The sequence below is a fragment of the Myotis brandtii genome, unplaced genomic scaffold, assembly GCF_000412655.1.
Source record: "Myotis brandtii unplaced genomic scaffold, ASM41265v1 scaffold668, whole genome shotgun sequence".
NCBI classification, from domain to species: domain Eukaryota; kingdom Metazoa; phylum Chordata; class Mammalia; order Chiroptera; family Vespertilionidae; genus Myotis; species Myotis brandtii.
In genome coordinates, this window is record NW_005370597.1 from 3,455,181 (window position 1) to 3,478,985 (window position 23,805).

General features: G+C 40.6%; 1 protein-coding gene across 1 annotated transcript in view; it reads right to left on the bottom strand.

The window, feature by feature from the left end:
* Window positions 1-23,805, bottom strand: part of DIAPH1 (diaphanous-related formin 1) — a 69,382-nt gene that overhangs the window by 19,270 nt on the left and 26,307 nt on the right. Inside the window, exons 16-18 of the mRNA XM_005881077.2 lie at window positions 22,801-23,355; window positions 21,629-21,743; window positions 21,112-21,120 (exon numbers count right to left, since the gene is read on the bottom strand). Of these exons, the coding sequence (XP_005881139.2) occupies window positions 21,112-21,120; window positions 21,629-21,743; window positions 22,801-23,355 (679 nt within the window). The remainder of the gene's footprint in view (window positions 1-21,111; window positions 21,121-21,628; window positions 21,744-22,800; window positions 23,356-23,805) is intronic.

The window sequence follows — 23,805 nt, forward strand, 5'->3', positions numbered from 1 at the left end:
GAACGTTGGAATCTGCAGCAAGCAAGCCTCCCTGCTCGCTTCAGTGCCTGGCTGCCGGCCGCCATCTTGGCTGACAGTTAATTTGCATATACTCACTGATTAGCCAATGAAAAGGGTAGCGGTCGTACGCCAATTACCATGTTTCTCTTTTATTAGTGTAGATGACAGTAATATATCAACAATAAATTTTCTAAATGTGGTAACTGAACTGTGGTTATGGAAAAGAATGTCCTTGTATTTGGGAAAGGCATACTGAAGAATCTACACTAATAAAAGAGAAAGATGCAAAATGACCATACCTTCACGATGCCCACCAGCCAATTAGAAGTATGCAAATTAACCCAACAAAGCTGGCGGGTTAATTTGCATATGCAGAGTGGCCGGGGGCGGGACGGGACGCAGGCATTCTGCACTGCCCCAGCCGCTCCGGGCCTCTGGGCAGCGTGGGAAGGCGGAAAGGTGGCTCCAGCCAGAGCGAAGGCAGTACTGGCAGCCAGGGGAAGGAAGGCCCATTCTTGCACAAATCTTCGTGCATCGGGCCTCTAGTTTAAGGATAAAGGGCCATGATGTCAGTACTTATCTCAAACAGCTCAGTTAAAAATAAATAAATAAAAGAAAACAGTAAGGAAATATAGTCAATAATATTGTAATAAGTATGTATGATGCCAGGTGGGTATTGGAAATATCCGAGGGTATACTTAGTCAAATATGATTATCTACCCACTATGCAATACAAATGAAACTAATATGATCCTGAATGTAAACTGTAATTGAAAAATACCATTTAAATTTTAAAAATAAATAAAAAGGAAATGTTTTTAGCAGCATTATTCATAATGGACAAGAAGTGTACACAACCCAGTGTCCATCAACTGATGAACAGAAAAATAAAATGTGGGATATTATTCAGCCATAAAAAGAAAAATGGAGTGCTGATATATGTGACCACATGGATGAACAATGCAAATATGATTAGTGAAGAAGCCAGATACAAAAGAGCACACAATGTATGATTACTTTGATAGAAAATGTCCAGGATTGGCAAATCCATAGAGACAGAAGGTAGATTAGTGGTTGCCAAATAGGAAAAGTGAAAATGGGAGTTACAGCTTAATGGATTCAGGGTTTCTTTTGTGTTTGATGAGAATGTTCTAGAATTGTAGCGTGGCAGTGGTTGCACCACTTTGTACTGTATAAAAACTATGGAGTTGTACAGTTTTTTGTTTATTTGTTTTTTAAGACTCGCCAGAGGATATTATTTTCCATTGAATTTTAGAGAGAGTAGAAGGGAGTGGGAGAGACAGAGAGAGAAAAACATCGATGTGAGAGAGATACATTGATTGGCTGCCTTCCCCCCCCCCCCCCCCCCCCCCCCGACTGGGGCTGAGGATTGAGCCTGCAACTGAGGTATGTGCCCTTGATTGGAATAAAACCCACGACCTTTCAGTCTGTGGGCCAATGCTCTAACCACTATGCAACCGGCTAGGGCTGGAATCATACACTTTTAAGGGTGAATTTTATAATATGTGAATTATATCTCAAATGCACGCACACAAATACACACACACACACAGACACACACATACACTGGATCAGAGATCAAAATGGAAAAAGTAAAACTATTAACTTAAAAGAATTTGGAAAAATTTTTGCAGCATTGGTGTAGGCAAAGATTTCTCAGAAACAAAGAAGTGCAAACCATGTGGTAGGAAGAATCCTAAGTTGGCCCCCAAGTTTCCCTCTTCCTAGTGCACATACCCTAGTGCCGTGGTCGGCAAACTGCAGCTCTCGAGCCACATGCGGCTTTTTGGCCCCTTGAGTGTGGCTCTTCCTAAGCCTTAGGAGTACCCTAATTAAGTTAATAACAATGTACCTACCTATATAGTTTAAGTTTAAAAAATTTGGCTCTCAAAAGAAATTTCAATCATTGTACTGTTGATATTTGGCTCTGTTGACTAATTTAGTTTGCCGACCACTGCCCTAGTGCATATAGCCCTTCTCCTTGAGTGTGAGTGAACCTGACCTACTCTGGTTAGCCCTTTTAAACAAGGGTTTAGAGATCAGAGATAAGAGAAGTCAGAGAGAGTCAAAGCTCCAGCAGACACTCTCCTGCTGTTCCTGGAGAAGCAAACTGGCATGCTGTGGAGAAGGCCATATGGCAGGGCATAGTGGGAAGCCTCTAAGAGCTGAGAACAGCCCCTACCTGATGACCAACAAGAAAACAGGAATCTATGTCCTAAAATCATAAGGAACTGGATTCAACCAAACACATGAGCTTGGAAGAGGACATTGAGCTCCAAAAAGCAATGTGGCCCAGCCAGAACCTTGATTTCAGTTTGGTGTGACCTTCAGCAAAGGATTCAGCTAACTTGGATTCCAGACCCATGGAAACTGTGAGATAATAAATTTATGTTGTTTTAAGCCACTCTTTGTGATAATTTGTTACACAGCAATAGAAAATAAAAAACATTAAAAAATTTGACAAACTGGATTTCATCACAATTAAAAACTTTTCTTTGAAAGACACTATTAAGAAATGAACGAACAAGCCATAGACTGGGAAAAAATGCTTGCAAAACATGTTTGGTAAAAGACTAGTACCCAAAACATATAAAAAATTTTCATAACTCATCCATAAGAAAACAAAACCAATTTTTAAAAACAAGCAAAAGATTTGGGCAAACACTTCACCAAAGAAGACATAGATGGTAAGTAAGCACATGGAAGGATGCTCAACATCACTAAGTCTTTAGGACTATGTATCAGGAATTAAAACTAAACCCTAACCCATTAGAATCACTAAAATTAAAAAGCAAAACTGATGATACTAAGTGCTGGATGCAAAATACCTGCAAATCTCACACATTGCTAATAGAAATGAAAAAAAAAAACCCCACACAAAACAGGACATAAAAACAAAACAAAACAAATAGTACAGCTACTTTGGAAAACAGTTTGCCAGTTTCTTATACAGTCAAATATACATTTATTGTAGCATATGACCCAACAATCCCATTCCTACATATTTGCCCATGAAAACTGAAAACAAATACGTCCATACAAAATCTTATATGCAACTGTTTCTATTGGCTTTATTCATAATTGCCAAAAACTAGATCCAACCCAAATGTCCATCAACTAGTAAATAGATATAATACTCAACAATAAAAAGGAATGAACATGAATACCACATATGGACAAATCTCAAACACATTAAGATAGGTGAAAGAATACACCCCTAAAAGGCTACTTAGTGTATGACTCCATTTATATGACATTCTGGAAAAGACAAAACTCTAGGGACAGAAAACAGATTAGTGGTTGCCAGGTCTGGTGGTCAGGAGAGAGAATGAACAAATGGGCAGGAGAGAACTTTTTAGAGTGATGAAAATTACTCAATCATGTTCTCTATCATGCTTGTGATAGTTATATGGCTGTATACATGTCAAAAATCATGTAACTGCACACATAAAAAGGGTAAATTTTACTATATGCAAATTATACTTTAATAAACCTGACTAAACATATTGTATCTTCGAGTCAATAAAATACAGTGAATAGGTCTTCAATAATTATGAGTGAGATTGATAGAAGAACATGTGAAGTTCTTAATAATGAGTAAAAAAGTAGAGAGATTCCATAAATAAATACAAAACATTTAGTACATGCTAAAGTAGAAATTTAGATCAATGAAAAAAGAATGGTCTAATCTAGGGTTGGTAAAGACCAGAAAGTAAATATTTTAGATTTTGTGGGCTATCCTGTTTAAGTTGCAACTACTCAACTCTGCTGGTGTAGTATGAAAGAAATCATAGACAATATGTAATCAAATGGGCATGGCTGTGTTCCAATAAAACTTTATTAACAAAAATGGGGTGGCCATAGTTTGCTGACTCCAGGTCTAACCAACAGCATTGGAAAAACTGACTCTCCATTTTGAAGAAAAATAATTAGATATTAACTTTATGCTATTCATAAAAATAAATTCCAGATATATTAAACATCTAAATGTTAAAAATAGAGGTACAATTCTGAAAAAATGAAAAATTCCCTAAGAATAAACACAAAATCAAGATGGTACAAAGTAAAAGACAGACTGATTTGATTACATGACATTTTAATTGGTCAATGTTGTGAAAATCATCATAGAAAATATGAAAAGAAATGAGAATTTCCATTTCTAGTAATGGAGTCAAATCTCCTGTGAAACACATCTTAAAATGCTGGTGTAATGTTTTAAAAAAATCACTCTAAAAGCATGGAAGGACTGACAAGATAATGATGAACTATTGCCAAAGAGGTAAGCAAAACACTGGAGCACTGTCCCAATGCCAGTTTGATGGCTTCATGTGCTAAGGATGGACAGGGGTCAAGGTCCAGTTTCTGCCTAATGTGGAGACTCTCACATCAGACTCTCTCTTCATTAGCTAAGAACCCAAAAGGCTACATCCTCAGAGTAAAAGTGAACACAATAGGCTTGCAGTTGGAAGCCCTAGAAAGCCTATGTTCTAGAACATAGGGAACCAGAGATAGATCAAGCCTTTCCAAAACCACAAACATTGGCACAGCTCACTCACTTGACTGGATTAAGGTGATCAGCTCCCACTCTCATCTGTTTAGAGAGGAAAAACCAAATAGGAACAGACCCAGGAATGATCCAGACATTGAAACTAGCCAACAAGGATTTTAAAGTAAATATAGTTAATATGTTTAAGTATATAGAGCAGTGGTTCTCAACCTTCCTAATGCCGCGATCCTTTAATACAGTTCCTCATGTTGTGGTGACCCCCAATTTCATTGTTACAAATTGAACATAATTAAAGCATAGTGATTAATCACAAAAACAATATGTAATTATATATGTGTTTTCTGATGGTCTTAGGCGACCCCTGTGAAAGGGTCGTTCGACCCCCAAAGGGGTCGTGACCCACAGGTTGAGAACCGCTGATATAGAGGGAAAAATAAAAATAGATGAAGATGGAGAAGTTCACCAGAGAAATGAAATTTATTTAAAAAAATAAATCAATGCACATTCTAGAATTAAAGACTATTATAACTGAAATTAAGAGCTTGATAACTGGGTTTAACTGGAGACACAGTAGACGTTAGTGAATTGGAAGACAGGTTAAAAAAAAAAGATACAAACTAAAGTACAGGGATAAAAGATGAAAAGCAACAAAAAAGAGTGTAAGGGACATGTGAAAAGGACCAACATATAAGTAACTGGAGGCCCAGAAAGAGAAGAATTAGACAGAAGCAGTTAACAATACAGCAGTATGCATGTAAAAATTTGTTAAGAGGGTAGGTCTCAGATTAAGTGTTCTTACCACAAAAAAAACAGAAACAAGGGGATATAAGAAATCTTTTGGAGGTAATGGATATGTTTATTACCTTCATTGTGGTGATATCACAAATGTATGCATTTGTCCAAACTCATAAAAATGCACATATTAAATACCAGTATGTGCACATTTTTGTATACTAAATATCTATACTAATAAAAGGGTAATATGCTAATTAGACTGGATAGACCGGACGTCTTCTGGACGTCCTTCCTGACAAAGCGGGGGGCGTGGCCAGCCTGCAAACCACCCGCGGCCCCTTGGTTTGGCTCGTGGATAGAGCATTAGGCGCAGTGGGATCGGGTCTAAACGGCAGTCGGACATCCCTTAAGGGGTCCCAGGTTGGAGAGGGTGCAGGCTGGGCTGAAGGACACACCCCTCACCGCCATGCACGAATTTTGTGCACCGGGCCTCTAGTAAGGCAAGAAAAAGAAACACAAATTCTAAGAATTAGAAAGGAAGTAATAACACTCATTTGAAGATGATGATTGTCAGTATAAAAACAATCTAAACAAATCTATGAATAAATTATGAGCAAATAAACAAAAAGAAGTAAAAAATAATTATGTAAAATATGAAATATCTAGAAATAAATTTAATAAAAGTTGTGCAAGACCCCTCACTATGGAGGAATATAGCTTTATTGAAAAACATTAAAAATGGTAAGTAAATATAGATGGATAATTCATAGATTAAAAAGACTTGATAATGTTAAAAGGTCAATTCTTTCCAGATTGCTTTATATAGTCAAGAGAATAAAAATCCCAACAGGTTCCCGTTTTTGTTTTCTTCAGGTTTTGTTTTTTTAAGTTGACAAGCTGATTCAAAAATTTGTATGGAAATACAAAGGGCCAAGAAGAGCTAGGACATTCATGAGAAAGCAGCAAAAAATGGGAGATATCAACATATATTATAAAATCATAATAATCAAGATCATGTGGTATCAGCATTGAAATAGACAAGATGACCAAAAGAAGAGAGTACAATCTAGAAAACAGACCCATGCATAAAGGCTCTTGATATAGCAGACTGAACATGTCAATGACTGGGAAAAGAACATACTTCCCAATAAATGGAACTGGAACTAAGTGTCCATATGAAAAAAAAAAAGAAGAAGAAATTGTATTCAAATGCAAAGAAATCAATTAAAAACCTTACTGTGAAAGGCAAAACTATAGGATTAATTATCTTAGTGACTAGAAGATTTCTTAAGCAAGATACAATATATATTAGTCTTAAAGGAAAAGAGTGATAAATCTAAGCACTTTTTCATAAAAAACTTCTGTTCACCAAGACACTATAAAAAAAAGGTGAAAAGACAAGCTAGAGAGTCAGAGAAGATGTTTGTGATACACTTAAGTGACAAACAATATCTAGAATATATAAAGAATTCCTTTTGTTTGGAATATCACCATTTGCAACCCTAATGAACTAATAGACCTATGCACTGAAAATCAATAGCTGCTAACATCACAGAGGGACAACCAGTCATTATGTGCCCTCTGAAGAGAAACCTAATTCCTATTATGAAGTCTTGGCAAAAAGACAAATAGAGCCTGATTCTGACTGAACCTCTAGATTCAATTACCAATTTACAGTAAATAAAGGACACAGAAACTACATCAGGGGAATACAATTACAAAATCCATATTATGGGAAACTCCACGGGACAAGTGATAAAGTTTTTACAACAAATGAATTTTAAGAAAAAGAAAAAGAAGAAGAACCTATAGATTAAGAGAGACAAAAAATGACATTTTAAAATACAAGCAAAACTAAGTTATAGTGTTCAGTAATATAAACTTGGGCGATAAAAAATAAAGAAGTGATTGCCAATCAGGACAGTGATTTCTCTTAAGAGGGGAAAAAGCATGGGGGTTCCTAGGTTTTCTATCTCCTGACATGTGGCGTTTACAAGGGTATTCACCTTGTAATAATTCAAAGTTGTATATCTGCTCTATGTAGCTTTCTGTATTTTTATTATATTTAACAATAAAAAGTTTAAACATTAAAAGAATACCTAGCTCAACGGGTATGGCTCAGTGCTGTGTCAACCCATGCACCAAGAGGTCACACGCCTGGGTTGTGGGCTCCATCCCAAGTAGGGGGCATGCAGGAGGCAGCCAATCGATGTTTCTCTCTCATTGATGTCTGCCTCTCTCTCTCCCCAAAATTCAATAAAAATATATTTTTAAAAAAGAAGACGACCTAAAAATTAGATAATGATAATTTGGAGGAGAAAAGGGAAGGGTAGTAAGAGAAGTATCATCCTCACTTTTCTAGCAGGGAGGCAATCGATAAAAAATCTTCCATTTATAAGTCAAGAAAAATAGGCAAAAGTATATTATTTTTTAAAGTATTACTATACAACAGAGAATGACTGTCACCGAGACTGATAAAAATTTTTTTTTTAAAGAAGGGGTTAGCATTCCAGGTAAGAGATGAGGGAATGACAAGGTTATAGCAGGGCTGAAGACAGACATAAATAGATGGATTTGAGAATTACCTCATAAAAAGAATCAAACAGGCTTGGTGTAGACAAATATTGCATTCAAAGTGGTATGAGTCAACAATACTGAAGGAACTAATGCATTGTAAGAGCAAGCAAACAAGTAAATACGTTGTGCATAACAGGAGCCAGGTAAAAGGAAACCATGGTGTTAAGTGAGGATAGTGGTTATTCTAGGTCAGGGGCAGGAGGATTAAGTCATCAGTTGTAACTGAAGTGGACACAAGGAATTTCTAGTTCTTAGTAATGTTCTGTTTCTTGATCTGGGTGCTGATTGCATGGATATAAATTTCATTTTTAATTTTGTGAAAATTCATTGACTCGTACACATGATTTGTACACTTCAACTTGAAATAAAGAAGAAAAAATACACACACGATTTTGATTATAAATACTACATATACAGTATAAGTAAAGACTACAAGAGAACATGGACAAATAGATTTGTTAAAGGTAGTGAGACAGTATATTATGTGCACATTTTTTTAAGCTGTCACCCACCAGGGAACTAAGAAAGAGAAAACAGGCATGGGTCTGGATACCACCTATAGCAGTTTCATATCCTTAGACAGCTGGCTGTGGTTCTGCTTTCACACTGGGTTGGGGGAGGGAGGGACCCCAAGGACAACCAGCTATAGAGTCAAATGTAGAACCCATAGGATACTCCCATTAGCAGCTGTCTCAGCCCTGTTAGAGGAATGGTGCATTAATTCAGCATACAATTTTATAGCATTTAACATATAACCTATCAATGCTTGGGTTTCAGCCCTCATTTTGCCAGAGCAAGGATGCAGAAGTAGGTACAGACAGCTTCTTAGCACAGAGGAAAGGAGGAGAATCTCATTTGCAAATGTCTGTGACTCTCTGCTGAGAATACAGAAAAGAGACCCTTATCACTCAGTTGACTCTTTGGTAAAAAGGTGAGTTGGTGCCAGGGTTTCTAGCACGTTTCTAGCTGCTGCAATCCTGACCTCTTCAGCAGATTCAAAGCACTTTTGCTAATGGGAACTACGGCTTCCAAAATGGCACACAGCCAATCTAGTCTCCAAGGACCAGACTTCACAAGTGCCCTGCCAGCCTTGCCAAGAGTTCAGACCCTGCCACTTCCCTTCTGTAACCTGTGCCCTTCCCAGGAGCAAGGGAACAGACTGCCTGCTGTGACTGCTAAAACTCAGAGTCACTGACCCATTTCGGGAGGGGGAGAATTGAGCATCAAGCAAGAGCTTTCATCTCATCATGTGTATGTAAGTCAAACTCAGGGGTAATCTCCAAAAAGGTCATGGGGAAGAGTTGGGATGTTATAATGCTGAAGCCATGGAAGAATTTTCAAACATACCCACCCCCCAAATTATATTTTTTTCTTTTTATAAAACAGTTTATGAAGTGCTGCTAACTCATTAGGTCTGATCAGGGAGACAGTGGTGGCGAGACCAAGCAGAGGATCTGGAATCACCCTAAGGATGCAGCTATTACACAGCATGTAAATCCAGTGTCCCAAAGCTTAACAAGTCTTTAATTCCTAGGAAAGACCATGGTCCACTTCAACCATGTTCTCTATTAACAGAAGTCTGCAAACTTTTCTAAAGACTTTGGGCAACAGGCCACCATGTCAGGAGAAATAAGCCACTTTCGCCCTACCTAGCTCAGTGATGGCGAACCTATGACACGCGTATTAGAGGTGACACACAAACTCATTTTTTTGGTTGATTTTTCTTTGTTAAATGGCATTTAAATATATAAAATAAATATCAAAAATATAAGTCTTTGTTTTACTATGGTTGCAAATATCAAAAAATTTCTATCTGTGACATGGCACCAGAGTTAAGTTAGGGTTTTTCAAAATGCTGACATGCCGAGCTCAAAAGGTTTGCCATCACAGCCCTAGCTGGTTTGGCCCATGGATAGAGCATCGGCCTGTGGACCAAAGGGTCCTGGGTTCGATTCCAGTCAAGGGCACGTACCTCGGGTTGCAGGCTCCTCCCCAGTCCAAGCCCTGGTTGGAATTCGTGCAGGAGGCAACCAATCAATGTGTTTCTCGCACATTGATATTTCTCTCTGTCTTTCCCTCTCTCTAAAAATCAATGGAAAAATATCCTCGGGTGAGGATTTAAAAAAAAAAAAATGAGCCACTGTTCCAGTAAGAGACTCCAGCCCTTCCTCCACCTGAAGGCTGCAGAGCATCGCCCTTCACTTCCTCTGCCATCACCTCGGGGAAAACCTCAAAGATGGGAGGCTCTGCTCTATGAAGAAGAGAAGTCTGGCTCTGTATCTTCCATGTCCTAACCTGAGAGATCCTACCTATTTCCTTAAGAAATCAAGTCTATAAATAAATTGCAAGATTAAAAAATGAGGACAGCACAAAGTGGAGAGGGAAATATAGACACATCAACCAAGTGCAATGTATAAATTTTGTTAGGCTCTGATTCAAATGAACAAATGATTTAAAAAATTAGTACTATACGATAACGAGAAATTTAAACATTTTAATATCTAATGATATTTTTAAAGCCCTTATTTTTTTATACACATTCTGAACTACTTACAAATTAAATGACATGACTAACTATGACATACTTTAAAATAACTGGGATGGCAAGGAGGGGGCTGATGCAGGTAGATAAACAAGAGTGGCCATGAGTTAATTTCTAAACTTGGGTGATGGAAACACAGATATTCATACTATGCCATATATATATATTGTATATGTGTTTGTTTTTAATCCTCACCCCAGGGTATTTTTTGCCATTGATTTTTTTAGAGAGAGGGGAAGGGAGGAGAGCAAGGGGAGAGAGAAACATCAATGTGAGAGAGACACATCAATTGGTTGCCTGCTATATGTGCTCCGACAGGGGCTGGGGGACGAACCTGCAACCGAGGTGCATGCCCTTTGCTGGGAATCAAACCAACAACCCTTTGGTCCAAGGGTCGATGCTCTAAATGCTGAGCCAAACCGGCCAGGGCTGTTTCTTTTTTTTTTAATTTTCAAAATAAAAACTTTTTTAAAAGATTGTCATCAAGGTATCTAACTCTTCTCAGACAACTAAGTGAAAAGGCCTTTTCTTGGGCTGGAGAGAGGGGGTGGGTGGAGGTGAAAGAGGGTACAGGGGGATAAATGGTGATGGATAAAATAATAATAAAATAAAATTTTAAAAGGCCCTTTCTTCTTAGCTGATCCTATAATTGAGAATACCATCCTAAACATCTCTGTAATAAAAACCACCTACACCCGGGCTTAGATTCTCAGTGAGACAGGGGATGCTCTGCCTGCTGTCAGAGACTAGCCCCCTGTCACTGTTAGGTGTCCAGCAGCCAGTAGCCACTTGCTCTTTGCTCAGCTGGCAGGGACTTGCTGCATCTATTGCTCAGGATGCAGGCAGCCTGCAGCAAGGGAAGTCCCTGGTGATCCAGTGCTGAGTAAAGGAGTGTGTGGAGTGCCTCCCTCCCAGTCTCACCCCTCCCTTGCCGCACTCTTTTTTTCCTGCGTCACCAACACAAAATGGAGTTAGCTGGAAACAAAAACAATTTGTCTAAAATGGCTGCATGCTGCAGGGAGTGCCGGGCAATAAAGCAAAGGGAAAGGGCACCCCCTGCTGTCCAACAGAGGGACCCCGTTTTGCTTTCTTCATCATTTTTTTAATATGTCAAAACAATCAATCTGACAGAGTCCAAGCTAATTTTGTCATGAATCTTGATCCCATGCTGAATTCTAAAATCAAAGAATAGAAATTGAGGCACAAGAAGGAAAAATAATCTTTAGGCTCTAAAGACTAAGAATAGTCAAGGCAGAGTCAGCAGCCTGAATCACAGTTATTGCTTGGTTATAATTGGTAACAGAGCTAGTTTCTAAGGCCCACAGGACGTAAGGGAGGTCCTGCTTTGCACAGTATTCCCCAACTTCAGTAATGAGCTAAGGGCCTCCGGAGTCCCGCAGTTATAGCCATCACTTCCCCAGGAATTCCTGTAGCAGGCTTCTCTCAATGAAGACCACAAACAGGAAATGGAGGCAGGGGGAGTAGCCTGACATCCTGAAAACTAAGTGCTTAAGAATTGCAGGTGGGAGTAAGTACAGTAGGAAAAAGGACTTTGGTACCTAATGCCAGTTACATCTGCTGAACTGAAAGATTCAGGCTGAGCTACAAAGCACTCCACCTAACCTTAATTCTCACTCACTTACTCAGGACCACACTACTTCCTCTGCCCAAGACAAAGCCTGCGGCATTTGTCCCTATTCATTAAGGAACATAATCATATGCTACACCTCCCTTGAGTAAGCCAAGTACCGTATGACTAAAAGAGGACACAGGAGAAAGGTGGGAAAAGCACCAACATGCTTAAAATTCTGTGGGTACAAGTCACCACTGTTTCTGCTACTTAAATAAAGCAGCAAAATATCCAGAAAGGGAGATAACTGCAGTACATGTAATACATATGAGCACAGAATCAAAATAGGAAGTTTTAAAAAAAAAAGTGGACTTTGGTACCACTGTCGTTCTCGCTGAAGAAATAGGGTCTTTGTGGAAGAGTCCTAGATCTCCCCCGCATATCTAAATGAGTAGAACACTTAGTAAGATCCCTAGGAAATAACAACAAACTTTCTGTGAGGGTAACAGCTCTGGAATCACGAAGTCCACCCAGCATACAATAAGCCATGTCTGTTAAGTTCTACCCGAGTTCTCTGATTCTGGGAAGAGGACAGAACATGAGAGTGCTACCATGTGCTAATGTAAGAAGCTGCCCAGGTGGAGGATTTCTACTTTATATGCCTCATAGCTGTAATGTACATGAGAGAAAAATTCAGCCCCTCACAGCCATTTGTAGGTATACCTCACAGGAGGGGAAAACAGACAGATAGCATACCAAATGAACAGCTGTTATCCCTGCCCAAAGGTAACCAGATGCCCACCACTGGCCTCTTGGCCAAAACAGATAGGCATCTGCTAAATTGCACAGAACTACATCATTGGATGTGCACACTGTAAGGAGGGATGGAGCAAATTGGCAGAAATGGATAAACCTGAAGCATAGGAACAAAGCCAGACAGAATTCCAAAGCAACAAGAACCAGGAAGAGTGGGACACGATGGGATTCTGAAAGGGTGGGGGCAAAGCAGTATTAGAAATCCAGGCACTTCTCAAAGCATGGCTCATTCAGACAATACAGTCACTGAATTTCTCACACTTTCCCAGCACACCCAGGAAAGTGACTCAATGAGGGAGTGCTAAGAGATCAGCTTTAGAGATCTGGGTGGGTAGGGACTGAAGGACAGTCAGTGCCCCGAGCAAGTCAGCAAAAGGGTAGGACAGACAGGTTTATGCAAGGAACAGCAGGCTAGAGGGCAGGGAAAAAGGCATCAAATTAAGGTACTAGGAATAAAGTCTTTCCTTTCTTAAAAAATGGATCAGGATCTAAATAAGGTCCAAACACTGCAACTGACTGACATGTTTAAAAATTCTATTTTAATCTCTATGTTCTCCTTGATCTCATTTTTTACCTTGACATCTACTTTTTGAAGAAATCAGGACACTGCCTTCTGGTGAAAAGCAAAGCCTACTGGAGCAGTGCCATGCCAGTCCCCAAACGCAGGCACCTCAGGTTTCTCTAAACATGCCTGCCTTCTTACCATTCCGTTTCATTAAATGCTGAATTCTGCGTCCAACAGATCTGGGGTCCAATTCTGGCTTGATATTTACTTGCTATGAGATCTTAATAAGCAAAGGACATTAATTCTGTACCTGGTATGTCTCAGCTATAAAATGAAGGTAATACCTATTAGGCAGCATTGTTTTAATAATTAGAAATAATAGGTGATAAGCTCCTATCACAGTCTCTGACATTAAATAGGTATTTTTGAATAAGACAGAATGAGAAGGCAAAATACCTTCATCTTTTTTAGGTGCTTAAAGCATTTTTAATCTGCTGTCTCACCCACACCCACCTAAATACTGAATAAACTGCAGATTTCTAAGTCATTCTCTGTAACAAAGGATCCTAGAAATACCCTCCATTTTATTCAGGGAACTGGGAGGGGAATAGTGTAAAAGTGGAACAAAGAGAACAGATGGAATAAACACCCAGCCCCCAGCCTGAGTCTGCAGCTGCAGCTGCTGGTTTTCGTCATATTGCTGTATTTTTCCCTTCTTTGTTCCTAAGGTGGAAGCCAGGAAAGGGTGGGGAAAGAGAGGGGGAGGGAGGGGTGGGGATGAGGGCAGGATCGTCATCACTGTTACTGAAAGTCACCTGATGCTCTCCTCCAATCCCCAGTCTCTGACCTCACAATCTGGAACCTGAGCCAAAATAGCTCAACTGCGCACACCCCGTGGCTGAAAAGAAAAATGCAAGCAGAACAGAAATGCAAGCAGAATAGGAAAAGAGGGACATTCTTAAAAGGATTTTAGCAGTTTTTCTTGCCAAGAGGAAATTTAAACACACACACACAGTGTCTTATATTCCAATCTAATATATACAAAAGAAAAAGTCACTGACTCTTAGAACAGAGCTGGGATTACTGGGATAAAGGAGGGAAGGACGACTGCATCTCATCTTGCACACATGGGGTTACCAATGCCCTTCTGTTGTTTAACAGGGGTTCCCATACCCAAGGGAGTTGAGAGAAGAACAAATAGCTTTTTCAGGTGGAATCTGATTTTCCAACAGGCTAGGATCATTATGAGAGTGAAGTAAAAGACGCCATTACCTGCTTTGAAAGACTGCTCTCTACTCTGCACATTAATTTATCAGGTCCAAGACTTCTAGAAACCCCCCTTTCAAGCACCCTGGGCCTTGGCAATTTCCTTCTTAATCCCTCTGTACTTCCCATTATAATAATAAGATGACCGCATTATAGAAAAATGGAAGGAAAAAAATCTAGCACCCTAACAAAAACTCTTCTAGTTTTGTGGTAACATACTCTTCCAATCTTTTACTTCTGCTGTATTTTTTCTGTAAAACAGGATTGCAGTAAAGGTTATATACAATTGTTTCCTGCCTAGCACTGTATCATGAGCATTCATCCATGCTGCTCCAAAGGCGAGCACCCACACCCACCTAAATACTGAATAAACTGCAGACTTATTCTGTAGAGCTATAACACGGGATAGTTAAAGGGTACTAAGTTCTAGAGCAATTCCTTCAGAACAAAAGCTAAGAAGAAACAATTAGGTAGGTAATCCTTTTTTTTTTTTTTTTTTAAGACTATACCCCTCCATGAAGTGGTGCCCTTATGCTAGTGACACAAAGCTCTGCTCTAGAGTATAACACTCCAGTAAACTAGCTAGAGGTCTAGAAGGCCCCTTAGCAGAACTTTTCAAGTCTCTCTTCCTCATACCACAATGCTGCAAGGCTCTAGAATGAGTTGCTGTATTTTTATAGAATTGGGTGGGTCACCAACTGTTCGGTCATGATATAAGAGGGTTTTCAGTGAAAGCAGAGAGAAAAAAAGGACTCATGCATGCTAAGATGCAGTCAGATCAAATGGCTCATTGCAGCTACTGTTTCAAAAAAAGGACCAATTGCTTTATTACTATATTTTTGTATTGTCATAGTATTCATTATAAAATACATGCTTTAGAATTTTTTTAAATGAGGAAAATTTCTATGTATTGATTGATAGGAAGATTTTCCAGGATACAGACAATATATAACAGTATAGATAGCATGTTGCCTTTTGGTAAAGGGAGGGAGGATAAGAATCTATATTAGTATTTGCTTATAACTGCATTTAAAAAAACACACTGAAAGGATAACCAAGAAATTAATAAAAATGGTAATCTCTAGAGGGGAGGGGTGGGGGAGGGATGAGATGGATGAATACAAGTGTGGAAAGAAACGTTTTTATAACTATCTTGACTTCTGAACTCCCTATATTACCTATGCAGAAAAACAGATAATAGAGAAACAGAAAGAAAAGCCCAGAAAAAAAACAATCTGTGGCGGAGATTCCCTAGGGCTCCCTGAAAACTAGTCTGGCTACTATTTTATGTTTGGAGGGAGATTTGTCCCTATCAGCAGAAAATTAAGTTCAGATCCAACAACTCCCAGAGTGTAAGGGACCCTCATAACAGTGCTTTTTCCTTGGGGGCAACAGTTTGGGCTCCAGTATGTAGCCAAAGAGCACTGGATCCTCTTCTGCTTATCCCAAAGCCTACTCTGCTCTGAAATTTCCTGGAGATCCCATTCCTCCTCCTAATCACGTCCTTGATCCCTACCAACTCCGGGTCTCCCTGGAGAGAGAATAACCAAACTTAACAAGAGTTATGTCTGCACAGCCACAACACTCTCCATCATGATCTGTACTTCCTCCAGTTTCTCATCAACTCCATCTTTGTTGTAAAAGCCTGAGAGACCTCTAATCATCCCCACTCCATCCATCCTCTCCAGCCCAGTCAATCTCTAAGTGGGTCCCAGCTACTTCACTGACTCCAGAGAACTTCTTCAAAACATCCTCCAAAGATGTTTTGAGACCTGGCTGGGAAAATAGCAAGAAAATAATTTTGTAGAAGCAAGTGCCCTTGAAGTACAGCTTCCAAAATGTTAGTAGTTAGTAGACAATGTCAAATTGTTTCCAAAGTGATCTGGCATGACATCCATAAAAACAAAGATTATACTTGTACATTATCTACTCTGACACAGACATAAAAGTGTTATCACAAGAAAAAGTAGAGAGCAGCTTCTAGACCAGGGGTGGGCAAACTTTTTGACTCGAGGGCCACAATGGGTTCTTAAACTGGACCGGAGGGCCGGAACAAAAGCATGGATGGAGTGTTTGTGTGAACTAATATAAATTCAAAGTAAACATCATTACATAAAAGGGTACGGTCTTTTTTTTTTTTTTTAAAAGGGGCCGGACCCGGCCCGCGGGCCGGATCCGGCCCGCGGGCCGGATCCGGCCCGCGGGCCGGATCCGGCCCGCGGGCCGGATCCGGCCCGCGGGCCGGATCCGGCCCGCGGGCCGGATCCGGCCCGCGGGCCGGATCCGGCCCGCGGGCCGGATCCGGCCCGCGGGCCGGATCCGGCCCGCGGGCCGGATCCGGCCCGCGGGCCGGATCCGGCCCGCGGGCCGGATCCGGCCCGCGGGCCGGATCCGGCCCGCGGGCCGGATCCGGCCCGCGGGCCGGATCCGGCCCGCGGGCCGGATCCGGCCCGCGGGCCGGATCCGGCCCGCGGGCCGGATCCGGCCCGCGGGCCGGATCCGGCCCGCGGGCCGGATCCGGCCCGCGGGCCGGATCCGGCCCGCGGGCCGGATCCGGCCCGCGGGCCGGATCCGGCCCGCGGGCCGGATCCGGCCCGCGGGCCGGGTCCGGCCCCTTTTAAAAAAAAAAAAAAATATATATATATATACACACACACACACACACACACACACACACCTGTCTACAGTCCTTGTAACTTGGACTCTCTGGACTTTTAACAAGTTCTTCCTGTAATCCTTATGTACACTAAAGGTTGGAAATTACTGGCAGAAACAGACATTTAAATGTAGGAACTAACTGCATCAAGCTGACAGAAATTTAGGCAATACAGATCCCCTAGAGATGATCTAAGTCTCAGACAATGCCATGTAAAAAGGACATTTTGTCAGAAATCAGATCTAGAATCTGCAGGTAATGGCGGGTGGTGTGTTGGGTTTAGAAGATAATTTCAGTCTACATATGTCTAGAATAATAATACAGGCACACTTGAGTTTGAATAGCTAGGAGGCTCTAAAACTGAGATTATCTTGGGATAGTCAGAAGCCAACAAATGTCACAGAAGGGTTGACTGTAAAAACTTTTCTGCACTAGCAAATTCTACCCAGGGTAGGCCAGGGGAATTCCCTGAAAGAAATAAATTCAATATAGTATCTCTGGGAAATTACCAGTATATAATCAGTGGATAGTTCTATTATGTGCTTGAAGTAGCTATTCTGTAGAAACTGAGACAGAGAGGAAGTATGAATGTGTATATAATGGAGTTATAAACATTTAAAATGAACTACCAAGCTAATAAAGTATGGCTCTCTATGTAAGCACTCTAAAAGGAAGGCTATGCTTTCATGAAACTATTGGACTAAAACAAGAAACATTCTCCAGACTCCAGGCTCCCAAAAGAACACTAAATTGCTCTGATTAAATACACTAGCTGTGCAGGACAAGATCCTTTTGAAAACAGCCAGTATAACTTCCTGTCTTAATGTTACTATCGGTCCTCCAAACGCCTTTCCAGACGGTAGAGGGCAGCATACCAAGCAGTTTGTATTTGAAAACAACAGAGGTTGCCTCTCTCTAACGTGACTGCGTCACTAACAGACGTAACAATGACACATCTAAAATAGAAGAGATCCATGTGCCATCTGGTGGCGAAAAGGAGAAAGAGCACACTTCAGATAGATATATCAAATTCCTCCAGTTTAGAGAAAATTAAAGTTTAATTATCTTTATCTGATGATACTCTCCCTTAAATCTCCACCAGTGCATGGAAAAAGAAGAAATTCAGAACACAACAAACAAAACACAGAACTTTTTAGAAAGCTGTCAAAACAAAAGAAGAATCTGAGATGATGATAGGTAACACCAAAGACAGCTTATGCAAGAAGAAAAAAAAGTTATATATATAACAGAACCAGCATTTTAGAACTGAAAGGTATCTTTAAGTCCATCTACCTCATTTTACAGATGAGGTAGGTCAAAGCATGAAGGAAAATCTCTGGTGCAATCTCATTAGTCAGATTAAAGCAGATAATCGCTTTTCCCCTATCAGACTCCTTGTAACCCCAAGTGATGGAGTAGATTTATAAATTACAAGACATACTATCTGATATTACAGAACCTCTCGACTTCTCTGTGCTAACACACTGACTCTACTCAAAATTCAAGAGAAGTTAGTAAATAAAAGACAAGAACCCCCCAAAATGTTCTCTTGTTCTAATTCCACACACTTGAGAGACATAAGAAACTGACAGAACAGACATCTTTCTGCCGAAAGACTCACTGAGTAAGGGGAAGCATGTTGAGCTCTTACAAAATCTTGTTTCTAGAGGTTCAAGTTGCAGAGACTACAAAGATTCACGAGGACATTTCCTGATAAAGATCCAACTGGGTGGGTGCCACGAAGTGGACAGAAGAGGATCACAGGGAAAAGGGAAAAGACCCTTGGATCCCTTTCGGGAAAGAGGAGCTTGCTTCCCCACCACAGACTCCTGTTAAAGCCTGAGCCATGAAAGTTCTGCGAGAGCAGGACAAGTAAACCTAGCCACAGCTGTGAGCAGTCTGACCTGTGGGACAACAGCACAAACCTTGGGATCTGGACCCACACAGTTCTATCCTAACTAGAATACTGTTGTTTTTATGAAATTCTCAGCTCTTGGTCAAGATCTTGCTTTTCTGTCAGAGTTCTTTCTAATTCAGTCATTAACCACTTGGAGAACTGTTTTATGCTCACAGTTCCCATAATGCACCTCATATTTTAACAGAAAGAGACAATCCAATGCTATATATCGTCCACCTCACAACTATTAAAAAGGGGCATTAGTTCGTGGATCTTAAGAACCCAAAAGGTTTTTAAAAGAAAGTAATAAACCTAAAAAGAACATCAGTTATCATTTACCACACTGTTTTAAAACATAATAGTTTTAATGGGATCGCGTAATCAACAAAAGAGTTAGAAGAAAGCAGAATGAAAAGCTAGTTATCTTGTACATACTACAGATAATGACCTGAGGCCACCACCGTGATAACAATGCTCCCTAGGAGAGGATGAAAAAAAGTTAACTACAGTATTGAGCATGTTCCCAAGGAATTAAAGAAGCAGAGTCAACAAAGAGACCAAGATAAAGACTCCTTACTGATCATCATAAGGAAAATGAGAAAGTACTAGACCTTTTATAGCACTGTCTATCAAATCTGAACTCTTGGCAACAAATAAATCAACTAAGTAAATTCCTGATTTATAGGAAGTCAAGAGTTCAGAAATAAGAGAATAACCCTTGAGAGAGAAAAATGTGAGAACTTGTATAAATTTGAGGACCATTCCTCTCTCCTAGCTCTCCTCTTAGAAAAAGGTACGTATCTTCTTGAACCTTAATGAAGCCAGTGGCTGAAAACCTTTAACTATAGGAGGCAGATGTAGAGAGTGAGACAGATGTTTTCTTTAATGCCTGATACTGGAGAAGCCAGGAGGTATATGAGAACTTTTAGGTAGAAATAAAATATAAGAGAGATACAGGCATGTTTTAAAATAGAGGAGTTGCATTTAGCAAGTGAGAGAGGAAATAATGCAATATTATGAAAACCTAGTGTCCAAATAACTTCCTCATCAAGCTGCAGCTACTGGGCTGAAATCATCTAAGTAGGGCTTCTACAAGAACTAGATAAGCACGTCTTATTTCTCCAACTGGGTTAATTTTGCTACAGTTGAATATACTGTAATCAGAATCTGGCTCCCCTTCAACACTAAATATCCGATATCTCACTTTCCCTAATCTAATCTTTTTTGTACCTGCGAGTCACTGTCAATTCAAGGACATTTGTGCCTAAATGAATGAAGTGTTGCAGAAGCCAGTGTATCCCTTCTTCCAGCTTTGTCTGGATCTATATTCTCAGAAGCTCTCAGGGCAGAGACATACATGTCTGAGAAGCCAAGGCTAGAGCAAGGGCTTGGAGTTGCACAGTCTGCAGTGTGAACCCTGGCTCTGGCACATACTATAATGGCCTCAAAAAAGTTTTTAAGCCATGTCTCTACTTCTTCATCTGAAGATGGAATATTTATATAGTAATGAGTATTTATCTATCATTTAATTATACTATCAAGAGTAAGACTATGAATAAGAGACTTGGTAACTGCAACTGGTTACCAACTTATAAAAAATTAAGGAGGAATGTTCTGAAATGTTATACTAGACATGTTTAAAGCACCAGAAAGCAAAGTAAACCTTGCTTTCACACTGTTGAGATCTGGGTTCTCTGAATCCTCATCTCTGAAGTTTCTAGAACTTGAAATTAAGACAGTGTGCCAATTTACACAAATGTAAGATAATGGTATTATTACTTAATGTGTCCCTCACATTCCAAAGACAGAATAAGTATATGGTAGCCTAATTTCTCCCCTGACAGCTAACAACACAGCTACTGGTTCTCCTGTACTCTCAAAAAAAGAAAAAATACTAGGAAAAGATAAATCAACCCCAATCTTTAGTCTCAGTTTTCTAAAGAGAAATTCCTTTACATCTGTTTCACTTTTTCTCTAATATTAAAGAGATCCAACAAAAAGGCCCTTCTATATACTTACCTTTTGATGCTGCAGAAGCAAAGGGCCAGGATGGAGAAAGCATCAGATATTGGAGAAAAATGGAAGAAAAAAAAGGAATCACACATGGTTTGTTGTTACTGCAGACAGTAGGCCCAACCACCTGACCTATAAAGACTCTGCCCAACCCTCATCAATTATGTAGGTAGGTCTGGAGGTAGTACCTTAACAGCAGTGCCAGAATTGGTTCAAGAGCATCATCAAAATGGGGCCAGATTGAGCTGTCACCTTATCTCATATCCCCACAAGTTATAATGATATAAAATACCTACATGCAAAACAACTGGGGGAGGGCGTGGAGAAATAGCAACCTACATACAACAATTCTCTTTCACAAACCCAGCATCCCCAAAACATAAAAACATCTTATTTTCTTCCAAATTGAAATCCCATCTCTCTTCAACCCTCACCCAGGGAAGGGAAAGGGATGGGAAACCCATTTATAGGATATTCTAAATACTACATTGGCCCTTTTTGCATGGATGAGGAAGGGACTCACTCTTGGTCTGCGCAGAGAAGGCATTGGTAAGTTTGGCGAAAAGTTCATTGTTCTCAAAGCGGTCCTCCTTCACCTTTGTCCAGAAGCAGTTCTGGGAAAGGTCCTCAGCGACAAACTGTGGATACAGGCAGGGTGTTAACAGTTACTAAGCTGAGTTCTGTACTTTCGATCCTAGAAAACTGATTAAGAAGCAAGAGGTGGCTGGCTGATTATGAGCACTGTCTATACCAGAATCAGATGGACCTGTGATACAGACAACAGCTGTGCTCTTCATGATGAAATCAGATGATGCTTCCAGTGTGTTTGTTGATGATTATTCAAGTTATGCTACGTATCATCCTTCTAACCTCAAACCCACTAGTTTTAGAAGCATTAAGGCATTATTTCACATCTTCCCCTGTTCTACATCACATATTTTTTTTAAATATATATTTTTTATTTTTTCCAGAGAGGAAAGGAGAGGGATAGAGAGTTAGAAATATTGATGAGAGAGAAACATCGATCAGCTGCCTCTTGCACACCCCCTACTGGGGATGTGCCTGCAACCAAGGTACATACCCTTGACCAGAATCGAACCTGGGACCCTTGAGTCCGCAGGCTGACGCTCTATCCACTGAGCCAAACTGGTTAGGACTACATCACATATTTTCCCATCAATTTGGCTAACTGTGCCAAATTTGTTCTTTTTACAATCCCTAAACTCTATTTTAACTTGGTTTCTGGAAGAAAAAGGTTAACGCAAACACATAGTGGGAATAATACTGGACAATGCAAACATCCCCTGTGAAGTCATTTACTGGAGGGTGGAGGTAGTGGGGCTGTATCCACTAATCCATGACTTGAGATCAGCAAAATTATCAGTACCTTGTAGATTAGTGAAATGACTACTATCAAAATGTGTGTTACCCTGGCACTCAAATCCTCAGAGGCCAAAAATACTAACTTAAGTTTAGGTTTTGTAGCAGAGTTTGGGCTCAAAGAACTTTCCAAAGTGATGTCTAGCATATAGGAGATATCTAATACCTGCTGAATACACACATGCATGAGTGGCACTAAAGACAGAGAGATGTGAGCCACAAGAAATGGAAGCCCAATCATGAACAAAGTACAAAGTAGGAAAGTGAAGTGGTTTCTGAAGATGTACTGATAAAGAAATGCACAGAAATTCTCACCTTGGACCAGTTTGGCCTCCGGAGCTGTACCTCTGGCTTATAAAGCTTCTTTGGGGTTAGTCCATATGGCAGAACTGGGGCTGCAGGAACTCCAAATCCAAAAGGGGGAGGTGGAGGCATACCCATTCCTGGTGGAGGTGGAGGAATGCCAGGGCCTCCAGGAAATGGAGGGGGTGGGGGGATTCCAGTACCACCAGGAAGAGGGGGAGGAGGAGGAGGCAGCATTCCTGGTCCACCAGGTAAGGGAGGAGGAGGTGGGGGGATGGTAGCACCCCCAGGCAAAGGAGGGGGTGGGGGGATGGCAGCACCCCCAGGCAAAGGAGGGGGTGGGGGGATGGCAGCACCCCCAGGCAAAGGAGGGGGAGGTGGTGGAGGAGGAATGGTGCCACCCCCAGGAAGAGGAGGTGGGGGTGGAATAGCAGTGCCAGAGTCACCAGGCAGAGGAGGGGCAGGGGGAACAGTAGCACTGATGGGAGGGGCTACAGCAGTAACTGCAGCAGAGAGAGAAGCCATTTCTTTCTTGGCATCTTCCAATTCCTTGGACAGCTTGGCAACCTAGAAAAACAACATCAATGAAAGTATACTTCTCACTCTACCTCAGGAACAACTGGAGTTTAAAGGGGCCTAAAAAATTACTTAACCCCACCTTCTCATTTCATACATGAAGGGTATGAAAGGAGTCAGATATGAAATGATTCGCCTGGAGTCACATAACTATTTAGTGACAAGGTGAAAATAAAGTTCAGGTCTTCATGTTCTTAGCTCAGCATGCTTTGCATTAAAAAGGCAACTTCATGCCTGGCCAGCGCGGCTCAGTGGTTGAGCATCAACCTATGAACCAGGAGGTCATGGTTGATTCCGGTCAGGGCACATGCTCGGGTTGCAGGCTCAATCCCCAGTATGGGGCATGCAAGAGGCAGTTGATCAATGATTCTCTCTAATCATTGATGTTTCTATCTCTCTCTCCCTCTCCCTTACTCTCTCAAATCAATTTAAAAAAAATAT